The sequence below is a fragment of the Brachypodium distachyon genome, chromosome 2 (genome assembly GCF_000005505.3).
Source record: "Brachypodium distachyon strain Bd21 chromosome 2, Brachypodium_distachyon_v3.0, whole genome shotgun sequence".
Classification (NCBI taxonomy): domain Eukaryota; kingdom Viridiplantae; phylum Streptophyta; class Magnoliopsida; order Poales; family Poaceae; genus Brachypodium; species Brachypodium distachyon.
The window spans coordinates 34,266,357-34,289,389 of NC_016132.3; the positions used below are offsets into that span (position 1 = coordinate 34,266,357).

Here is a 23,033-nt window from a genome sequence, read left to right on the forward strand (position 1 = left end):
AAACCGCCAACAAGGTCCACCCACCAACCAAACCCTTCTCCCCCCGCCGCCACCCCCTCCTTCCAATCCTCCTCACTCGATCTCCATCGCCTATATGCTGCTCCCCCTATGCTCACATTTCTCACCATCGCCTGAAGATCTAAATAACACTCATGCTCAAACCCTCGTCTTTACCGTGCCTCCGGCAACTACACCATGCATCCTCTGATCCATCCTCGTAATGCCAGGCTTCTGATGCGTAGGGTACGCGTCACGGTGTCAAATTTCTTATCCATGGGCATCCACAACCGTACATGTCAATCTACCCATCCATATCTGATTTTGACAACTCTTATTCCGATGCATGGAATCTTTCCGGCATGTCGAGTCTCCAGGAATTGCAATAAGGGTAAAAGGTATGGCATCGCGTTCTCCATTTGGTAGTGAACTCGAAGGATGCGATCTTCACATGAAAGCGACGAATCTTGAAGTTCCATCGTTAGATTAATCTTGTGATTTTTTTTTGCTTCTTGTTTTTCACATCTACCGGAATCCTAATGATATATGTCAAAATGTTTTTCTTCTGAAAATTGTTGTGAACAATTGACTGTATACATACAAGTATACATCAGCAGGTCATGGACGGTTGATAATTGTCGAAATTTCGTTTCCTAGATCATCAAATTCCAAAATTCCACTTCCCAAACCATGAACATGGATGCTACCCGTCGTGCAGCCTTAACACACGTTGTTGGTCTTCCCGTGACAGGGAGCCAATGGAAGGAACCGACCGGTAGCCAGGCCCCACAGGCCACAGCCTGCAGGCAGAATTGCAAATTCGTAATGGGAGCAAAGGAAGAAAGAAAAACGACCAGGATTCAAAAGGAGAAAAGAAAAACGTCCATCCACTGCTTCAACACTTGCCCCGTCTGTGTTTGGGCTGCGACCCGTCAGTCAGGGCCCATGGCCCACGTCCCCGTCCTCGCACGCCACGCTTCCTCTCTCTCGATTTCTTCCCGCGTTCCCTATCCAGTTCTAGCTTAAAGCTCCGACTCCCCCCGCCTACAAAAACCCCCAAGTCCCCAACCTGCAGCAGGGCAGAGGCAAAGCAAGCAACGCAGCACAGAGCCGCCACAGATCCCCAAGCAAACCCTAGCGGGCGAGCAGAGATCGTGCTTGCAGCGATGGAGGCGGTTGCCGGCGGCGCCGGAGATGTGGTGCGGGTGGAGGCCCCAGTGAAGATGCCGGCAGAGCACCTGGTGAGGCCGGTGCTTCCGCAGGGGGGGCAGGAGGTGAGGACATGGGATAGATTTTGTTTCTCTTTTTTTTTTTTTGGTAGGAGGGGAGCCATCTTTCACCATCCTCTTTAATCGAACGTTGCTGCTATCTCTTGGATTGGATGATAGTCTTTTTCTGTGTACATGATTCAAGTACTGGATTGTTACTTCCTGAATGTACCAATAGTAATGTATGATTTTATTCTGCTTCGACTTAAGTAACTACTTGGTTTATCAGGCACCAAATGTTGACCATGTAGTAGCGGGGAAGATTGATTTGGAAGGTCAAAACATGGGTGTGTCAGAAAAGTCAGGTTGGGACAATCCTAGCCAAGGCAGCGTATTTTTCCCATCATTTGTTATTGGTCCCCCAAAATCCTAATCTTTGTATTTCAAATTTCATTTGCAGGAGGCATCATGGGGAACACAAATGATGAGATGTATGATTCACTACGATTAATTCAGGAAGAACGGGATGATCTTGTATGTTGTCTTTTCTTTTATTTTTATAACACAATGGTGCTTGTTTCCTACTTCTTGTTCTGCTTGGTAAGCTGATTTGGACTCATCCAATTCTCTCTTTGTTTCAGCTTTTCAAGCAACAGATACTTGAAGAATTTACTGCTGAATGTGATATGGCCATTCAGAAAATCTTGATTGGTATTCTTCCTTTTTCCCGCATTTAAACATGGTTAAAATTTACAATCACAAACTGTACAATCATTAAGGTTAAGTTTTGCGGAAAACACGGTGGGCATGTTTCGTTTGCAGGCATGCATTTATTTTTCTGAAACTGTGGCATCCCACGGTTTTCATGGTGGACTACTGGTCCGCCATAGAGTGACGAACAAACTGTCCGTTGGAAGTTTTACTAAATTTTGCAAGAAGTTGTTTCTGTATTAGTTTTCTACATTTGTAGTACTCAGCTTGCCTGCCTTATGCAGAAGGGAAGATGACACCAGATGTGATATCAATAATAGACAAATATAAGAATATGTTGGAACTTGCCAATTCATCTTTCTCTGGATACGGCGATCAAATCTTGACCACAGAGAGGTTGAGAATAAGAATAAGGGTGGCACTCCCCCTGAACAGTAGATGCCAAGTAAGAAACCTCGAGCTAATTGATGTTTTAGAACTTTAAATGGCATGTGCCTTTGACACTAATCAATGCAGGAGCTAGATGAGATCTGCCGGGACAACAACTGGATACTCCCTAGATATGTGGTGCTACCTTCAGTAGAAGATGGTGAGTGAAAATGTTTACTTTTATCTCTTATATTTTCTGCGTAGACAAGCATTGGGTCGTTGGGTCATATATGCATAAATTTAGATGTGCTGTGTTGAAGTGTAAGTATCATTTAACGTCAGGGTCTGATCAATGGTTACCACAGGCATTTACCCTTGTAGGCATTGCTGCAGATCGTCACTAGCCATGACAATCACTTGTCAAGAATTGAATCGATCTCCAGCTAGCAATAACCAGAACTGCTTCTTGAATGACCATCGTCTTCTCTCTTTATGGTTCTTACTCATTGTTTCGAACACTTTTTGATTGATTCTTGTCTTTTTCAGGAATGTTCCAGGCCAGTGTACGTATGGTGGGCCTGGATTTTGACATGAGAATTGACGGTGATCGTTGTATGACCCCACGTGAAGCGAGGGGCTCTGCGGCTGCCTATATGATACATGAGATTCAAAAGAAAGGCGGAAGAAGAGAAGACAGAGGAAGAGAAGGCAGGATATGCAAAGTTGCCTAATTAAACTCCTTAAATTGTGAACCGGCAGGTGGCTGAGAAAAACTGTGGTAGCCTCGTCAGTACAACTTTGGACCAAACTTCCTGAGACAAATAATTGTCTTGTTGCCTTTTCTATCTTCTATTAAACCTGGCAAAGGTTACTCCTCGTGGACAATAGTCGTCTTGGTCTACATATATAGTGTTTGTCAGTCGGAAAGGTAGATGGTGGTGATTGGTGGGTTACAAGAAGTTGTGAACCATGTGTCTTGAATTTTGAATCAGTTGTGTTGAACCGCAGAACAGTTGGATGTATGTTATCTGGTTTTGAAAGATAGACAAAACTTCCCTAGCTTCGATCATAGGCGAATCCACATTCTGAACTAGATGTATTCTTCTCATATTCATATCATTGCCAGATATTCAAAAATTGTACTTGTTCTGAAGAGTTGTGGAAAAATTACCACATATTCAAAATGGTACTCATACTGATTTGTACTCCTTCTCGTAGGCAAAATTATACCGAATCCAATTCTGCGTACCTCAATGCTGTCCTCCACGCTTCGCTCTAAAAGTACACGCACCGATTCTGCCTACCTCACATGCACGCCCTGCCAAAACAAGCGCTCCATCTAGAGCGGAGGTCGCTCAGGTAAATCTTCAATTTATCCTATACCTCACTTTGAAAGTAGAAACCCTAATATTTGGAACAAGGGGAATTAATTTCGAAGGAATAAGATGATGCTGAATATCTATTTTTCTGTATAAACATTTCAGGAATAATGTGGCCATGTAGAATGCTGTTGGAGAAAATATGATTCTATATACACGTTGGGGTTTGAGGAAACTTTCTATATGCCTGGGAGTACGGTTTGATCACCACAAAGCTTAGGTGGTTGGAGTCCTGGAACGGGACCTACTACATTTCAAAAACCGGAAGAATTCATCCAGCACCATCTCCCCACCATTTACTGGGTCAAAGCTGCACCTGTAGAAACTAAACACGCCATACAAAAAAAGAAGAAAAAAGACAGATGAGATTAGAAAAAAAAAACTCATGTATGCAAACGCAAGATATGGTACAATATATCAGTGAAGAATGAGTCATATCAACAAAATTAGTATGACTTGGTTATTTAAATTGATCAGTGAAGATTCTGATCAAAGTGCCTTTGACACTCGCTGTTGCCAAAACAAGTCCATCAATGGTCAGTGCCATGCATGAAATGCTCGAGCCATGAGCCGCGATAAGCTTGGTGGCCTTCATCCCATAATACTCCACACAAACCTGCCCCTGGCTCACCCCAGGAAAGGCCATGACTTGAGCGCCTGTATGCTGCGAGAGGCAGCACAATCCTTTCGGGTTCGGTGCGGTCTCGGCCTGATGGACGAGGCACAGACCCATGAAGCTGTAAACAAGCACCTCATCCTCCAGAACAACCACGAAGTATCCCTTCGACATTTTGACGGCTCGGATGTCGGAACTGTACGAGAACTCAGCGAGTCTAAAGTTCTGGTTATCATCCCAGATGGTGACCTTGTTCTGTGGGTAATTCTTGTCGAACCCCCGGCCCATGAAACTGTATATGTTGGTCCGGAACAGAGCCTCGACGATTCCAAACAGCCCGTTCTGCTCAACCCTCCTTAAGTGCTCCTGGAACGGCTTGCACCTGAAGATCCTGAAGCCATTGGTGGTGACCGCAGTGAAGCAGCTGTAGTCCTGGTTCCAGTTGACCGACAGTAATTCAACAGCATCTTCTTCGTCGTTGCTGCAGCCTGCTCCAGCTTGGGCCATGGGGCGCGACGAGGATGCCGATGATTGCGGCTCCCGAATGATCTGGGCCTTCCGTGGGGGCTTAAACCCTGTGGTGTCATGATGATGATACCTGAATTTGCCGGTGCCCTTGTCCAGAATATCCCGTTTTACTGCACGCCTGCGGCAGTTCTTTGGTTCTTAGCACCCGGAAGAAGAAGAAGAAAACAAGAACTCTCTATTTGGCGTCGCGGTGGCTAGCTTTATGTAGGAGGCCATTATTTGGAGACAGAGTAGGGATCGGATCATCAAGAAAGAAAAGGGAAATAGGAGGTGGCAGGATGATTCCGATCGGTATCCTGCTCGATCGAGTTGCTCTCTCGGGTGGGCTGGGCTGGGCGGCTCGGCCAAATGGGCCATGGAGAGAGGTGGCCCAAATGGGCGCGGCGGCAGGCCTGTCGGGCGGCTGGGCTGGAGGCCCAGTGGGTACGAAGTGGCTGGCAGGGCTGCTCGGTGCAAGCGGGCTGCGCAGACGCGGTTGCGGGAGTTGGGGTGCTGCTAGGCTGCACCCCATAAAAGAGAAAAAGGGTGCGTTTTCCATTCAAAATAAGGCGGAAATTCCGTAAAATCTCCGTCTCCGGTTCTCTACTTACTATGTGTTTAACCTAGGACAAAGCTATAACATCTTGGTAGGAAGTACAAGTAAAAACGATTTATACTATTATATGTTATCACAAACCATATAACCATATAAAGTTACATTATCCAAAGGACGGATCACTGCCATTAATTGAACTGTTAGGAGTACACCTTTCAAAGGTGATGGGTCACCGTCTCACCGCAGTCTTTTATAGGATTTTTCTTTGATTTTTTTTTCTTTTAAAGCATACTAACATAATACCCATGCGATGCTATAGACAATAAAAAACTGACAAAGAAAGGTTATACCATTACTACATGTTACTCTCTCCGTTCCTAAATTCTTGTCGTCTTTTTAGTTCAATTTTGTACTAAAACAACGACAAGAATTTAGAAACGAAGTAAGTATCATACATCATATGATATATATTTCTTTTATTTAATGATTTATGACAAATTAACATATAAAGCAGAAAAATTGTTACGCTGTCCAAAGGTGACGGCCTGTATTTTATAGGAGTATAAAAATGCAATCAGTTTCTTCAAAAAAAAATCCACACAATCCAAACTAAGTAAATTCCACAATAATTTCGACTTTCCGAGAGCTCTTCTCTTTCAGAAAGAGGAACAACAAGTCGGGGAGTTATTTCGTAGTGTGCGGTCTCTTTCGGCTCTCCGTTCGTGCAGGTCACCTTCCGTGGGGCATGGCACAGGATATTCCCGTCCACTTCCCACGTTCCCGTCTCGTTGACTTATTACATGCGTGCCGGTCAAAATATCTACTACACTCCGTAGTATCGCAAACAGGAGAGGTTGGCAACACTAAGATCTGATAAAAACAAGTATGCACTGCAGCGTGATGAGAGTTTGCACTAGAGACGGGCTGTTAGCCTAAATGCTACGCGGTATCAGACCAAACCCAACTCCTTACCCAAAATTACTGAAGAGTGAAAGAGACATCTGGAAACAGGCAAGAATGATGATGCGAGTAATGCGACAAATTGCAATAAGAAAAGAGAAACATATGTTCTGCTCATTGTACGAGCAACAAGTAGCTAAGCTGCCCCAGGAGGCCAGGAGTCAGGAGTTGTGTAATCTTGCATAAGGTCAGTTCTGAAATAAGCAAATGCGGCAGCACCCACCTAGACATATGCTATGGAAACTCAACTCTATAGATTCAGTTATTCTGTAATACCATCCCTCTTTCTTTTTTGTTATCAACCATCCCGCGAGAACCTATACAGGGGTAATATGAACATCCATGGTACCTACTTGTAACGAAGTGGCAGAAAAGGACCTGAACTGAAAGCAGTCTCAGCACACGGCAGGCTGGTGGAGACTAACAACGGCGATCCAACATCTGCAGGCTGAAGGTTAGCGGTTCTCATTGGGTTTCCTAGAACAGCTGAAAGAAGAGGGTTGTTGAACCGTCGCTGAATGACCGGATGTCTCCTGGCTTGACCAGCGCTCTGCACAATGGGCATGTCCTCTCCCGCTCCAACCTGCAATGATTTACCAAAGTAGCAGAATGGTGTGAGGCAACCACTCAGGGATTATCAATTCAATGAGCATGCGAAGTTTCAGTTTGGTCATTGTTAGATGGCAACTGACAGGAACCAGATGACAAAATGTAAATGGCATACCATTCAGAGGCACAGTCTTCACAGAAGATATGTTTACACTGCAGGAGGATGGGAGAATGCATCTTTTCTTGGCATATAGCACACAGATCTCCAGCAGCAAGAACCTGCATCCACCATGTTAAAGTATAGTTAACTGAAAACGTTATTTTTCAAGTGATCCATATCATCATCGTCAAGTATACCCGTTCCAAATTTTATTCTAATCATGATCTGCAGCGGCCAATACATCTCATTGTAACAATAATGTATTATTCCGAGCTATATCAAGATTCTCAGCTAATAACTCCAGAGATCAGAACCAAGAGTGCATATATCACCACCAGTATCATTGCTGCAGCTAAAAGCCTAACAATGCACGTAGTTTCAGTTACCTGTTCAGTTGTTGCATGTGCGCCATAATGCAAATCCTTATGAGACAGCGCCCTCAATGAAGCCAAAAGCCATCGAACCTGGTAGGAAACAACACTGATATCAGGTATTATTGAATCAGCATTGGTTCAGAAATCAAACAAGGGAACTGAAGTACCTTTTCCACCAATGATGCCACCTTGAATGTAAGGTACAATCCAGTTGTTAAAGATGAAAATAGACCTCCATATTCCTTGTTCAGGAAAAATCGATACCATACAGGAGCAGGCAATAATGCACGGTACAGAAGTAGGGAATATTCCACAACTGTCAACATTTGACCCTGTAGAAAAGGGTCGATTAACACGAAAGTGAACTACAGTGTCAATATCTCTATTAAAACTGGTAACAAACAAAAATACATCATTGACTGAGTGTTGAACTGGTGATAATGTACATCAGATTACCTGTCTACGATAGTGCCGACCTTTGCTGTTTTTGTAATACATGAGTAGCACACACTTGACCACCATAGCAGCTTGCCGCACCATTGTATCTGTAAAGCACAAAACAGAAATTGGCCTGATTAGAAATTTTGAAGAGGAAAGTGCTATATTATAGTTAAATAGATAGAATGGTGCATGATTTCCTAAACATAGGTTGCTATTTTCCAAGTGATGAAAACAGAGAAATGTTTACCCACTTCAAAAGAGAAAGCACAGTGTAGTTCATGTATAGTACAAGATACTCCCTCTGATCCTAAATTCTTGACTCAAATTTGTCCAAATATGAATGTATCTATTCTTAAAAAGTGTCTAGATACATGTAATATTTCGACAACAATTTAGGATCAGAGGGAGTATATACATATGGTCAAGTTTCTTGACAAGTGAGTTAGCAATTGAGGTTCATGGAATAAGCAAATGGACAAATATTCATGTGGTGTGAGGAAAAGAAATACCATTCACCGCGATGAAAAATATAGCATGCCAAAATGGCGGTATTTCTTTTGGAGGAAGCATCATGAGTGGTCTAACTAGGTCATCATTCCTGTACCACCAGTAAACTCCAAACACGTGAACAATGAATACTACTACAATCCCAATAAGCATTGGCATTTTCCTCTCCCCCTGGAACAAGCAAAATAAGGACACATGATAAAGCAATTGAAGATGTTCAAATGACCGTGCACATCAAGCAAGGACAAACCTACATAACCATCATATTTAGAACCAATATCTATATCGAGGCAAAACAAATATTATGCTTTTCGTTTTTTCTAGCATACGAAAACACTACAGAAGACCTTGAAAAGGAGCTACATAGCAAATCATGAATTCTTAAATACTTTGACGGCATATTTATAACTACAAAGTGCATATGATCGTTTTCCAAGAACTGGAGTTATGGCAAGTTAATATAACAACCACATCTAGCTGACTGTACAGCACAATAGTAGGTGTTCAAAGCACTGAAAAAGGCACACAGAACAGAGGTATTACTAATTTTTCCCCTTTGAAGGAAATAGGAACAAGACAGTAGCAGAGTGGGGTGATCACTGGAGGCTTCTGATACAGTTCGATATGATGAACTATGTTAAAATAAAACATCATCGAAACGGTTACCATATGAAAAACCTTTTTATCAAGAATTATCTATCATTGCATTTGTTCACTGGGTTCAAATATCCTCATTTCAGTTCTTGGCAAAGTAAGCCAGCCAGCAAGAACAACATGACTGAGATTATTAGTGGACTAAAACTAACTTGATGAGTAAACTAACATGATGAGTAAATGCAGAGCAGCTGTGCATCACGATCATATACCAAAACATCTTCCCAAATTACTTCCGGCGATCACTGACTAAAACTAACATGATGAGTAAATTGCATCCAAACTACCTCTAGAAGCACAACAAGCACACTGGTACACGAGACAAGGAGCACAAACCTTGAGAGCGGTCTGCTTGCGCAAGATATCATTGGACTTGAACATCACGGCGGCAATCCAAATCATCACGAAGAAACCTAAACAAGACAAACCCAATCGGAGTGAGCAGCTCGCCACCATCTTCCCCCAGCGACTCCCCCACACTAGTAGCTGGAGGAGACGTGTGCACGCGCACAACTAAACCGATCGAACCAAACGCATCGTTGTTCTCATGCGCACAGCGCCTGGTGAGCCTAGACCATGACATCGATAAAGTAGGTACCGCACGCCGATTCGCCGCGCCTTTACCTTGCAGGTGCTGCCGGATGAAGACGCCGAGGAGCAGCAGGGAGAAGGGCAGCGCGTGATCCAGCCACCTGGCCACCCGCTGCACGTCGTAGCCCTGGTACGGCGACTCCGCCCTCCCGCTCCCGGCCCCGGCCTCGTCGCCCCGCACGGCGGGCGCCTCCTCGTCCGCGGCGGGCGGGACCTCCCCGGCCCCAGGAGCGCGCGGCCCCGCGTCGCCGCCGGGCCCGACGATCCGAATCGACACCTCCCGGTCGGCGGCCTCCCCCCTGTGGGCCCCGGCGGTGGCCTGGGCGCGGAGGAGGCCCGAGGAGTACTCGAGCAGCGCGGAGAGCGGCGCGTGGATGAGACCAGCGGGGGAGAAGCGGGTGGCGTAGCCCCCGGCGGCCTCCGAGACGGCCGGCTGCGGCGGGTGAGGGGGTTGGTCCATCCGAGCGATGGCGCGCCGGGGGAAGAAGGAAGGACTCAGGACTCAGGAGGTGGAAGGGGGGAGCCGTGCTTACAGTCGGAACTCGGAAGAGGGAGAGAGGGAGGGGGTTTATGTGCTCGTTGTGTTCTGCTTCTTTGTTTCTTTTTCTTTTCGGGCTTATAATTTGATCGTGCGTGCTCGGCGGCTCGCTTGCGTTTCTGTTTTGTTCGTCGACGCGACTCTCGCTGAATATCGTTTGTACTTTGTAGTGAAGAGAGAGACCCGTCGGTGCGCCACTCTTTGAACAGACACGCAAGACCATTTCGCAATTCCTGGATTCGGTGCCTTGGTCAGTTGTCTACGTTTGAAATTCAGATAACCTAGCTATTTCAGGCTTCCATATTGTACACCCAGCGAAGTTTAGAGGCCACGTCATGTGACGAGAAAAACAGTACCACTGTAGTAAGATACTCAACATGAAAGATTAAGAAAAAGTACTCGCTGAAGACCCATTCGGAAGGCAGGAATTTTGCTCAACTATTGCAAGAACTGAGTTAAACCATTTCTTGCCAAATTGAAATGTCCGCTCTATCAAGAACAAGTTTGCATGGAACCACAAGATCAATCGCATGTTTTAACGACAAAAATCTTGTGATGCAGAAAAAAAAAACCGTTATCAAGGCAACCAGGCCTCATTATAGAACATCTCGGTATGGCGGCAACACACTAACAAGAGGGCAAATAATGAATGTGAACAACGATCCATCAGGACAATCAAATTAATACCACAACACAAATAACTTCTTCAATAACAAGGTTTGACACTAGGTTCAGACAATATAACATAATAGCACCACAGGCACTTGGAATCTAAGTTCCACAAAGCAAAACTTAAGGTTTGATAAAAACAGATACAATTCTTCTAGCTTATGCCGCTGTCAGGAAAGCTTGGCCAGGGGCACGAGCAGAGAGGCGGCCATGGCAACCGAGCAGCTGCAAGACATCATGAAAATTAGATCATGCAGGGCCAGCAATGATTAAATAAGACATTGCAAAACACTCGGTGAAGTATATTTACCTTAGCATTGACACCATCAGACACAATCCTGCCCTCACTCTTGAACTTGAGGTAGTCATTGCGGTTGTGCTTGGTGAAGCCCCTGGAAATGTAAGTACAAATTAGAGATACGGAACATTGAAATGATCACAAGCAGGTGAAATCAGCAAGAAGGATGCTCTTCATAACTTACCACTTCCTGCTCTCAATGATCTTTTGGCGGCCAGGGAACTTGAACTTGGCACGGCGGAGGGCCTCAGTGGCATGGACAGCATTGTTCGGCTTGCACCTCACAGAGAGGAGGACCTGGCCGATAGCAACACGGGCACAGACACCCTGTGGCTTCCCGAAAGCACCCCTCATTCCAGTCTGGAGCCTATCAGCCCCGGCACACGAAAGCATCTTGTTGATACGGAGCACGTGGAATGGGTGAACCCTAACCCTGAGGTGGAAGGCATCCTTTCCAGCAGACTTGGTCATGTACTTGTTGCACGCAATACGGGCAGCCTCAAGAGCCTCACTGGAGACGTTCTCCTTCTCCCATGAGACAAGGTGAACACAGTGAGAGAACTCATCCACACCCTTCTTCTTCATCCCAACATCGTAGATCCTGATCTTGGGATCAGGAACACCACGGCAGTACCTTGACTTGGGGTAGGGCTTGTTCTTGATTTGGCGATAGCACCTAGCAGGTCCTGGCCAAAGTAAAGTTCAAAAAAGCTTTGTTACTAACTTAAGCAAGAAATTCCACAAAGCATGGAACTCGGTTCAAACATTGAGACACATCAATTAGCTCTAGCAACTCCCCACTTTAATCTGACGTGACATACAATGCAAGATACAAGAACATGTACACTCAGTTTCCATGTTAATTAGGGTAAAACAGACTGTTACACAGTGCAAGCAAGGCATAACCATGATTATTCACAATACGCAACTGACGAGCTAAGCTAGTACCAGTGGAAGTCTACAGCAGCTAGGAACAACAACCACAGGAGATTGCTCGGAAAAAAAGGCACAGAAGATTTCATTTACATTGACATAGAATATTTTAGCCTAAAATGATACCATTAGCCACAACCGAGAAAGACTGCGAGAACTAGGCAACAACACAGAGATCTCCATTTCTTAGCATACTAAACATGGAAGAGCACATGAAGCATTTACAGCGTATAAACCAAAATGAAATTTTGCAAGCACTAACATTTAAGAACACAGGAGGTACCCGCTACTTAAACTATTGACAGAGTTCTTGCTAACCCCCATAAGTAAGCGCGTGAATTTGTCTGCACAAACCATGCAGATACATCATAGAACAATCTCATCACCAGCTTAAATCAGACTGCGCCAAGCTACGACGGATCTGAGCGAGATTCACACGCAAACGAACCGATTCAACCCGGCTGAAACAAGTACAGCTACGACCAGATCATCCATATACTAGAGCTGCGAGTAGGAGCGAGGTAGAGGGAAAACGTGTTCTTACTTCTCCCCATGGCGACGGTTGGCGCGAGGCAAGCGGCGTCGGCTGCGGCGGCGGCTGGGGGAAGACAAAGGAGCTGCGGCTAGGGTTTGTGGGGGATCGACGGGGCGGATTATATAGAGATGGGCGGCTGCGAATGGGTGTCCGGAGGTGGTGTGTTGGACTTGGACTGCCCATTGGGTTTGCGTCATGCCATGCGTGACTCTCAGATGGAGATAATGGGCCCGGGGAGGAAAATCGGTTCAGGCCCAGGAAAGACTAGAAGCTTCGGCCCACCGGTCATGCGTGACTATCAGATGCGGGCGGGCTCTCAAAAAAAACAAAAATCAGATGCGGGCGGGCTCATGTCGGGGAAATGTGATCGGAGGTCAAGAATGCGGGCTGGTTGGATTCACACATGCTTTCCGTGCAGACACGTGTTTCCGGAGCAGTGATCTTAACATCGGAACAGTATTCCCTAAAAAAAACATCGGAACAGTATCTCCCTCCGTTTCTCCTTGGTCCCGAGTCAAAGAAAATTCTTAAATTTTGGCCAAAACTTGAATCTATCAACATCTATAAATCTAAAGTTAATTTATTATATTCATCTTATTATCATATCTTCGTAGTACTCTTTCCGATCCACAAATTCGTACTAAATCCTGACACTTATTATGGATCCGGGATTTAGTACTTCCTCCGTCTAACAAAAAAATGTCTGAAGTTTGTCAAAATTTGAATGTATATAGACATATGAGTTAGTGTATAGATGCATTCAAATTTGGTCAAAATTAAGATATCCTTTGTTGGACGGAGGGAGTACAAATTTTTGGATCGGAAAGAGTATATAACTTAGCCAAACTTAAAAGGTTTGACAACAGAGGTAAAACATCTTTCTTGAGAGAGAGAAAGCCATCATGGCGGATTTCATTAAGCTTCAAATCTAGCTACATCGTCTGTGATCACATCGACCAGAAAGGCTCCTCGTGCCAAACACAAAGTCTTAGGCCCATCCACTTTACTAGCCAGAACATGAGCAACTCTATTAGCTTCCTAGGACAATGCTAAAAAATAACCTCTTCATAAATAGCCAAGGCCGTTCCGAAAGTGTTACCGCCATCTTTCATTAGGTTGATAACTTCCAGTCAATCATAATTCATCACCACAAGGTTCCAACCAAACGAATATGCCAAAGCCAAATCATCTTGAAGAGCCATAGATTCAGCCAATGTTGCACTCTCCAGGAATTAGAATCTGCAATTTGAAGCCGCCACGAACAAGCCACGATCATCCCGGATAATAGCGCCACTTCCTCCAGTACCGGTGTCTGCAATAACAGAGGTAGAACATCTTATAAATAGGGACGGAAGTAATATCGACACAAGTTTGTTGTTTCTTGCAATATCACATTGATAGTCTAGTTGTTGAACCAAGTAGACTTTGTCTAGAGGTTGACTTGCATATATACAGAACTATGGACAAGAGGTATAAAACATTGGCCCCCCCCCCCCCCCCCTTTGTTTTGTATAGGTGATGATTTCAAAAAAGTGCTACCACCTGGTGAGCACGGTGACCAAATGCAGAGTTCCCACAATGTTGTCGATTTTTACGGGTGTGAGCACCTTGAGCTCCATAGGGATGTGAGAAGAAGGTTGCAAGTGGAAGTTACACCATCTGCATGCTGTGCTCCGCTGCCAACCGCCGTCCGCGTGCTACCAGCAGGCCGATTGCTCCTCATCTCCTCCTCCGTCGTTATTAGATCCTGTCGCAGTTCCTCCCCGTCATCGCCTCATGCGTAGATCCTGACGGAGTTTCTCGTCTGATGGTATCCAAAGTAACGTTGGCAACAGCCCTCTCGTTGTTCACGCCATCGGTCGGCCGGTCGTGTGCCGCCCTCCCGTCCTCCACGCATCGCTATCCTATGTAAGGCCTCCACTACTCAACATCTTTCCCATCTTTCCTCCCAGTTGCAACTTCGGTGTGCATGGTATACGAAACGATAGGCTGCAGTTTGTGTTTGCATCCCTAGCTGCTACATCCCTCATGGGATGCAAGCATGTACAACTGTTCATCACCTAACGGAAACACCAAAACAATGCAGGCCAACCCCATCCTCATGTGGCTTGTACCCGAGGCTCGAAAAACTAACGACAAGGGTGCACAGGATGGGAAGACGACCAATATAGCATATTTAGTGGTTGATGCAAGGAGAAAGCTCTCTAATCTATTACACACACTAGGATGGGAATTTGGAGTATTACGGTGATTTTTCCCCTCCGCTAAAATGTGATATGTAGTAGTGAGATTTTGTCGTAGAATTGGAATAGTTTCGAAGCAAGCGCATCATGGATGAGGCCATCCCATCTAGAAATAAAAGTTGGAGATCGGTTGGTTGAACCGCACCACCACAAAAGAAAAGACTCTTCCATTCTTTAATAAGATGTTCTATCTTTGTCCATATTTCTTAAATTTTGACCGATTCATAAAAAAAATATCAACATCTGCAAATTTGTTTTACGAGGTGTAAAACATGGGACCCTCCCCCCTCCCTCCTAAAGAGCTATTTGTTTTACGAACGATCCCACATGGATATGCAACGGTGATTTCAATAAAGTGCTACCACCTGGTCAGCCTGGAGCCTGGATACAGAGTTCTACGAGGCTATCCGACTTTTGTGGGTGCGGGCGCCTTGAGCTACATCTCGCTCAACCAGACGCATGAGAAGAAGGTTATGAGTGAAAGTTACACCTAAGTACGTCTCTATAAGGTGCTAGCATCTTCATATTGCTGCTTTGTACAACTGTCCATCACCTAACGAAAACGACGGCCACCTGATCCCACCATCCTCACCTGGCTTGTACCGGAGGGTCAGAAAACTAATCACAAGGGTGCACTAGGTGGGAAGCGAGATGTGAGGAGAAAGCTCTCTAATCAAGCACACTACGATGGGTGGGTGGGGGGGGGGGGGTTGTAGAATTACTTTTGGCACCGGTGGCAGTGAAATTCAAGACTTTATCATATAACTGTAAGAGTTTCGAAGCAACCCGCCATGGATGATGTCATCCCATCTAAAAATAAAAATTAGCGACTGATTGAACCACGTCACCACAAGACAATCATGTGGGGTAGATGATCATACTCCCTTTGTTCCATAATACAAGGCACGCACGCATTTCAAGATTTTGCTTTGACCATCAATTAGACCAACAAAATGTGAATTATTGTTGTGGTGGTGTCACGGCAGATGCCATGGGATGTCTTATCTTGGGGCCGATGGACGAAGGAGGATCCGGAGGAGGGAGGACGTGAAGGGAAACACGCACGAATACACAAGCACACACAGATTTACCTAAGTTCGGAGCCCTCTTGCCGAGGTAAGACTCCTACTCCTACTTTGTTGTATCAGCCGAGATTACAAGCTCTACAATGGCGCTCCTTGAGCTGTATTCTTGAGGAAGAAGAAGAAGAAGGGGAAAACCCTAGATGCCTAAGTCTTGGATCCCTCTCCTAGGAGGGGTAGTGCTCTATTTATGGACCGCCCATGTCACACTGACATGCGGGCCGGAGCCTAACGTTATCTTCTTTGCGCCCCGTCGGGCACACGCCTTGGTTCCCTCAGGGTGGCGCCGCAGGGGACAAGACAACTTTACTTTTCCTGGTGCCCTGCAACAAGTACAGCAGTCATCTGCCGGCTTCCGTCAGAGATTCTCTTTCAGTGCTTCTCCGCGCAGTCGCCTGGCACCGCAACGTAAGCAGCGACTACTTTTCCGTGATAAGCATAGTGCTGCTTTACTTTACGCCACGCGGTGAGGATAAGACCGTTGAGACATCTTGGCGCCAGCCGAGATCAGAGTATTCGTCCTTATCCTGCAATCTTATAAGACGAGATAGTCATGCCGGCATACACTTGGTATGCCGGCTTAGCAATAGTTTGACTTAACGATGCAGGCATACACGACTATGCCGACTTTGCCTTCGTCTTCTCGGCTAAAGCGTGTCGTCATGATCCTACCCGGGGCCATCCCCCCGACACTAGTCCCCGAAGCTGTTGCGGTCCGGCAGGGAAGAATGTCGGACCCCGACAGTTTCCCATAAACAAACCACCGAAGCCTACCAGGGCTTAGCCAAAGAGGATGCCGAAACAGCCCCGAGTTCTCTTAGCCGAGATCAAGCTATTCTGACATATGGTTATGCCGACTTTTATTTGACAAAGACTTATCTCGGCACAATCTGATGTCTCTGTGCAGAAGTTCACCCTTCAGCGCAACGAAGACGGGGAGTCTCCGGATAAACGCTTTGGGAGCCAACGCACGGCCATCAACCATGAAGATCCAGACTCAGAGGATCACATGCCGATCGTCCAGGCCAGCCCCCGTCGCACCGAAGGTAACAATTTCCGACATCTTCTTATAGTCATTAGAACATTTATCACCAAGATACTTACGTATGCACTACTTCAAAATCAATCGACTCAGATGAGCCCGCCACTGCTGAGGCGTCGGCTCCAACTGCTGCTTAGGCGCCGGGCCCGGCTGCCGCTGCGGCACCGGCCCGTGAGAAACGTGTTGCCGAGAAAGATCTTCCGCGAACTGGGAAGCGGAAGAAAACCGCCTGTCGTGGACCCAAGCCGAAGCCCATGACCGTTGGGTAAGGCTTACAACGCTTCAATCCTTGATGTCGGTTTTCTTATTTACTGTCATGAAAATAACCAACTTTAATTTCTACAGGGCGGCTCTGACGATCACACAATCTCAGACGTGCATCGCGTCTGAGATCCCGGCGGCTCCATCTCCCCATGCCGAGCCTACAACTCAGGCTACGGGTGGGACCGAGACTGCTGCGGATCCGACATCTCCCGTCCAGGATGTCGGCCCGAGCATCGACGCTACGAGCGTCGCCCAAGCCGGGACATCCGCAGCCGGGACCTCGGCAGTCGAGGATGCTCCTTCCTCGGCGGCAGCCGAGACACAAACGGAGCCGTTCGTCACGGAGACCCTGCAGCAGCCGGCCACGGGGCCCCAAGAACCCCAAGAACCACAGATGACTCCGACACCGCCACCATCATCACCGCAGCCGCAAGTTACCCAACTTGCCGCTACCCAAGCCAAGAAACTAGGAGCTCCGCTATCCCGGCGGGCCAAGCGCCTCCAAGTTCCTCGAGCTCACAGCCTGCCCGAAGCACCCAGGGAGTTCCCCTCAGGACGACTAGCGTGCATAGCTGGGGATCACTGGGCCAATTCGTAATGGACTGGAACAGTGCCGATGGTTACGAGGTGACCTCCAACACCCTCCAAACGGCGCGGCAGAGCCCTCTGGTGGGACCCGCGCCTATGGCGGCCCGGATGTTTCAAGCAAGGGTCGCCTTGTTCGAGTCCAACCGAGTTGCTGAGGTACGAAAAAATTCCTTAAAAGATTTGCACTCCTAACTCTAGTACCCGTACTCCTAGTCCCCGAGGTTTAGGGCGAGTAAGAATTAGTTGGCATGAAGCTTGTCTTAGAAAACTTCAAACACTTATTCCTCTAGATTCAGGCCGGGTTTAGAATAGTCGGCCTGAAGCTTAAAAAACTTCAAACACTTATTCCCCAAGATTCAGGCCGGGTTTAGAATAGTCGGCGTGAAGCTTAAAAAACTTCAAACACTTATTTCCCGAGATTAGGGCTGGGTTTAGAATAGTCGGCCTGAAGCTTAAAAAACTTCAAACACTTATTTCCCGAGATTCAGGCCGGGTTTAGAATAGTCGGCCTGAAGCTTAAAAAACTTCAAACACTTATTCCCCGAGATTCAGGCCGGGTTTAGAATAGTCGGCCTGAAGCTTAAAAAACTTCAAACACTTATTCCCCAAGATTCAGGCCGGGTTTAGAATAGTCGGCCTGAAGCTTAAAAAACTTCAAACACTTATTCCCCGAGATTCGGACCGGGTTTAGAATAGTCGGCCTGAAGCTTAAAAAACTTCAAACACTTATTCCCCGAGAAACTGTGAACCTTCCACTGAACAAATTTATCTGTGGATTACTATTTTGCAGACCTGCATGAATAAGCGCACCGCAACCTTCAAGACTTTGCTAGCGAAGTACAAGAAGCTAGAGGCGGAGCACAAGGCTTTGGTAGCCGATCGCCAGAGCTAGAGTAAGTATATTTTACCATCTTAAAAACTTTGTCCGAGTATTGATGCACAGCAGGAACTGATACGTGCTCTTGTTTACAGCCGGGGACAATGCTCAAATATCTGAGCTCTTGAAGCGCGTTGCTGAAGTTCAAGGTATCATCTTATCCTTATTCCGGGTTCCCTCCATTTTAAACTCAGGCTTCTATAACACATATCTGCTAAATAGATGAGAAGACCCGGCTCGAAGAGCAGCACCGGGATGAAGTGGCCCGGCTGAAGGCGCATGTCGTAGCGCAGGCGGAGGTGCACAAGATCGAGGTGGGTCAACTCACTTCAGCTCTCTCTACCCAGGCCGACGAGAAGATCCGCCTGGAAAGCGAGGTGCAGAAATGCAAGGATCTTTGAGACCCGCGCCAGTAGTGCCGAGAACGCCCGCCTGCTCAGCGTCGGCGTGACCTCGTCAAAATCGACGCCATGTTGACTAGTAAGTGGCCCTTGTCCAAATCTCTTCCTCTGATCACCTGTCCGTTGATAGCAATTGGGTGCCGAGACTCTTACTACTTTTTGCCTTAGTCAGAATTTTTTCCACCATCTGTCGAGACCGCCCAAGCTGCCGTGATTAAAGCCCGTAAAAGGAGGGATCCAGCCGGGGCAGAACCCTTCAAATACGACTTGGAGGATTTCCTGGTTAGCATTGCGAGCCGGGTAAAGCCTCTGAAGTCCTTCGGGGTGAACATGCTCAACACCGGCATCCGGGCCTTTCGAGCTTTGTGGCCGGGAGAAGAAGCTCCGACCGGCATCCCAGAAGTGGCAACGCGCCTTCTGGAGGTGGAGGATCGTCTAGATGAGTGGCGGGAGTCGGCCGCTCGTGTCGGCACCGACGAGGCCTTGTCGTTTGTACTTTCTTGGTACAACGGCATCACCTCGACGTGCTGTAGTCGATGCGTGTCGGCTCCCCTACCTCTCGGATCCGGAGCTGGTCGCAAAATGGCAGGAGCGAGCCTACTCCTTCATCCAATATGCCGATGTGCATAAATTTCTGGAGGGCTCGGTATCCAAAGCAGAGGCAGAGATGGCCGAAGGAGAAGATGAGGAGGTAGTCGACGAAGAGATTGTCGTCGAGTCAGCTTCCACTGCAACAGATGCTCCGAGTTCCGGCGCCGCCAACCCTTCTGTCTCTTCTTAGGCATGTTGGAAAAAATACTTTAAAATTATCAGATCCCCGGGATGCCGAGTGCAGGTGTAACCGAAGTATAACACTTTTGTTTGTGAAGCACTATATTTTTAATTTATTGAAGTTTTTAATTACCGAGTTCCCCTACCGAGTACCCTAGTCTATTTTTTCTGTTAGTGAAATTTTATGACTTCGGTTCTTTTGTCTGCCTTGTCGGTGTTCGACGTATGAATTGCGAAGTCATAGAACAACTCTTTCAAAAATTTAAACTCGACAGACTCAATTGGAAATACCCGAAACCGGAAAGGAATGCCGGGTTAAGTGAAACAACGTGCATCTCGGCTCGCTTCTTTGTTTGTTTCCGCAATCGTTTTTCATGTGTTCAGCTATCTCGTTCCCAATCTCTAGCTTGCCATGAAGCCGAGTTGCGGAGAGCAACGAAGTCATAGAGGAGATTTTCAATACCGACACACTACTAAATCGACATAAGATTACACAATTAAGCCATACCGACATACAAGAGATAATTTCAATATAACATGTAAATAGCATGGAAGTCCCCGAGTTCCTTTTGAGAAATTGGCAGATAATTTCATTGTCTCAAAACATTGAACATAAGGAGAAAGCGATACAAATACTCATCTTTCAAGTATAGAACGGACGAAGTAAAACTACATTCCATGGCCTCTTGGTCTCCTCGCCTGACCGGTCCATCCTGTTTGCTTTGGGATCCTGGGCATCTATAAGATAGTAGGAATCATTGTGCAGCCTTTTGCTCACAATGAAGGGTCCTTCCTAGGGGGGGGGGGCAGTTTGTGCATGCCGGCTGTGCGCTGCACAAGTCGGAGCACGAGGTCTCCTTCCCGGAATACTCGCGGGTTTACCCTCCGGCTGTGATAACGTCTTAGGTGTTGTTGATAGATTGCCAACCGAGATAGGGGCAATTCCCGTGCTTCTTCGAGCAGGTCGACATCATTTTTTCGGGCCTCTTTTACCTCGGCCTCCGTATACATGGTCACTCGCGGGGAGTCATGTTCAATGTCGGCTAGTAAGACAGCTTCTGCCCCGTATATGAGGAAAAATGGCGTGTAGCCGGTAGAGCGATTTGGAGTTGTCCTGAGACTCCATAGCACAGTTAGGAGTTCATCTAACCGGCATCCTGGAGTGAGTTCCAGTGGCTCAATCAACCGAGGTTTTATGCCGGCTAGAACCATGCCGTTTGCTCTCTCAACTTGTCCATTGGACTGAGGATGTGCCACGGAGGCAATGTCTAGCCGGATTTTCTTTTCCGCGCAAAATCGCGCAAAAGGTCCTTCCGCAAAGTTCGTTCCGTTATCTGTGATGATACCGTGCGGGTAACCATATCTCAAAATAATGTCCTTCAGGAATGATACCGCGGTTTTGCCATCACATTTTCGTATCGGCTTCACCTCAATCCATTTGGTGAACTTGTCCACCATGACCAAGATATGGTCATTTCTCCTCGCATCCGCTTGAAAGGTCCCACCATATCCAAACACCAAACAACAAATGGCCAAGTGATTGGAATAGTCTTGAGCTCGAATGCCGGCATATGAGTCTTGCTGGTATATCGTTGGCAACCGCTGCACTTCCTGACCAATTCTTCTGCTTCCTGTAGTGCGCTTAGCCAGTAAAATCATGCCGGAATGCCTTGCCTACCAGCGTTCTTGAAGATGCATGATGGCCGCACTCTCCCTGATGAATATCCTGGAGTATCTCTTGCCCTTCTTCCGGCTCAATGCATCGTTGCAGGACGTTAGTGACACTCCTCTTGTATAGCTCGCCATTGATGATGGTGTATGCCTTTACCCTTCTTTGAATTTGCCTTGCCGACACTTCCTCTTCCGGGAGACTCTCGTCTGTGAGGTAAAACATTATCGGTTGTGTCCAAGCCGGCACGGGACGAGTGGCAAAGACCGGCTCGTCTGGTACGTCTACCTCCATTGGCTCAACCGCCATTGCTTCCGCCGAGTTAGGGCGCTCAGTCCCTGGGTCACTAGAATCGCTACCACTGTCAATGTCCATGGGGGTGACGTCAGCTTCTGAGCTCTCCGGCATAAAGATTGACTCCGATTCTAGTGATGGCTTGATGGATGGTTTACGTAGATGCTCCAATGCCACACCAGCCGGGATGGCCTGTCGTGTTGAGCCGAGCTTCGACAGAGTGTCGGCTGCCTCGTTCTCCTCTCACGGTATATGGTGGAATTCACACCCTTCAAAGTGACCACTGATCTTCTGAACATGGAACCGGTATAAGCCATATTGGCATCCAATGCATCCCAATTGCCGGAAGCTTGCTGGACTACCAGATTGGAATCACCGAAGCATTGAATCCGGTGAACTCCAATTTCTTTTGCCATCTTCAGTCCGTGTACAAGCGCCTCATACTCGGCAACATTGTTGGATGCTACGAAGTGAATTTGCAACACATACTTAAGTTGGTCGCGCTTTGGCGAGGTCAGAACTATGCCGACACCAAGCCCGCTTTTCATCTTGGAGCCGTCAAAGTGCATCTTCCAGTAGTTAGTTTCAGGGGGCGGTGGTTCATATTTCATCTCGGCCCAATCCACCAAGAAATCCGCCAGAGCCTGAGATTTGACGGCATCCCGTCTGCCGTACTGCAGCGTGTAGGGTGCTAGCTCAATAGCCCATTTCACTATCCGGCCGCTGGCATCTTTGTTGCGCATAATTTCCGAGACGGGCACCTCACATATAACCCGGATCTGATGTGCTTCAAAATAATGCTTCGGCTTCTTTGCCGCCATATAAATGCCGTATGCCATCTTCTGGTAATGGGGATAATTCTGCTTAGACGATGATAGCACCTCGCTCAAGTAATATACCGGCCTTTGCACCGATTTGCCGTCTTCATCTCTTTCCACTACTATGACGACACTAACAACTCGGTTTGTTGCTGCTATGTATAACAACATCAGCTCCTCCATCGGTGAGGCTAATATCGGCGCCGTAGCAATCATCTTCTTCAGCTCTTGAAAAGCTACTTCTGCCTGTTGCGTCCACACAAATTTGTTGGTTTTCTTCATCAGCTGGTATAAGGGCATTACCTTTTCACCCAGCCGACTAACGAAACGACTTCGTGATGCTAGGCATCCAGTGAATTTTTGCACATCTTTGAGGCATTTTGGCAGTTTCATTCTCTCTATGGCGGCGATTTTCACGTGGTTCGTTTCTAT

The 23,033-nt window shown here is 46.8% G+C and overlaps 3 protein-coding genes across 4 annotated transcripts; 1 reads left to right on the top strand and 2 right to left on the bottom strand.

The window, feature by feature from the left end:
- Positions 1-926: 926 nt before the first annotated feature.
- LOC104582738 lies at positions 927-3,344 on the top strand. The gene is made up of 7 exons (XM_024459267.1): positions 927-1,271; positions 1,495-1,570; positions 1,666-1,739; positions 1,847-1,916; positions 2,201-2,361; positions 2,433-2,505; positions 2,832-3,344. Exons 1-7 carry the CDS (start codon positions 1,164-1,166, stop codon positions 3,014-3,016), a joined length of 747 nt encoding a protein of 248 aa, XP_024315035.1. The 5' UTR covers positions 927-1,163; the 3' UTR covers positions 3,017-3,344.
- A 387-nt stretch (positions 3,345-3,731) lies between these two features.
- Positions 3,732-6,253, bottom strand: LOC104583220 (autophagy-related protein 18d). Its single transcript, XM_010235020.3, has one exon. It carries the CDS (start codon positions 4,785-4,787, stop codon positions 4,125-4,127), a length of 663 nt encoding a protein of 220 aa, XP_010233322.1. The 5' UTR covers positions 4,788-6,253; the 3' UTR covers positions 3,732-4,124.
- A 132-nt stretch (positions 6,254-6,385) lies between these two features.
- LOC100834597 (60S ribosomal protein L10-2) lies at positions 6,386-12,716 on the bottom strand. 2 transcript variants are annotated; one of them, XM_010233363.3, is made up of 11 exons: positions 12,562-12,716; positions 11,269-11,770; positions 11,097-11,178; positions 9,613-9,745; positions 9,325-9,401; positions 8,337-8,505; positions 7,843-7,931; positions 7,554-7,718; positions 7,399-7,476; positions 7,028-7,131; positions 6,386-6,886 (listed from the first exon to the last, which is right to left on the bottom strand). In XM_010233363.3, exons 1-11 carry the CDS (start codon positions 12,569-12,571, stop codon positions 6,781-6,783), a joined length of 1,515 nt encoding a protein of 504 aa, XP_010231665.1. In that variant the 5' UTR covers positions 12,572-12,716; the 3' UTR covers positions 6,386-6,780. The 2 variants fall into 2 exon arrangements, with proteins under 2 accessions (XP_010231665.1, XP_003568844.1); XM_003568796.4 differs by lacking the exons at positions 6,386-6,886; positions 7,028-7,131; positions 7,399-7,476; ... (3 more) ...; positions 9,325-9,401; positions 9,613-9,745 and adding an exon at positions 10,768-11,011.
- Between the last annotated feature and the right edge of the window lie 10,317 nt (positions 12,717-23,033).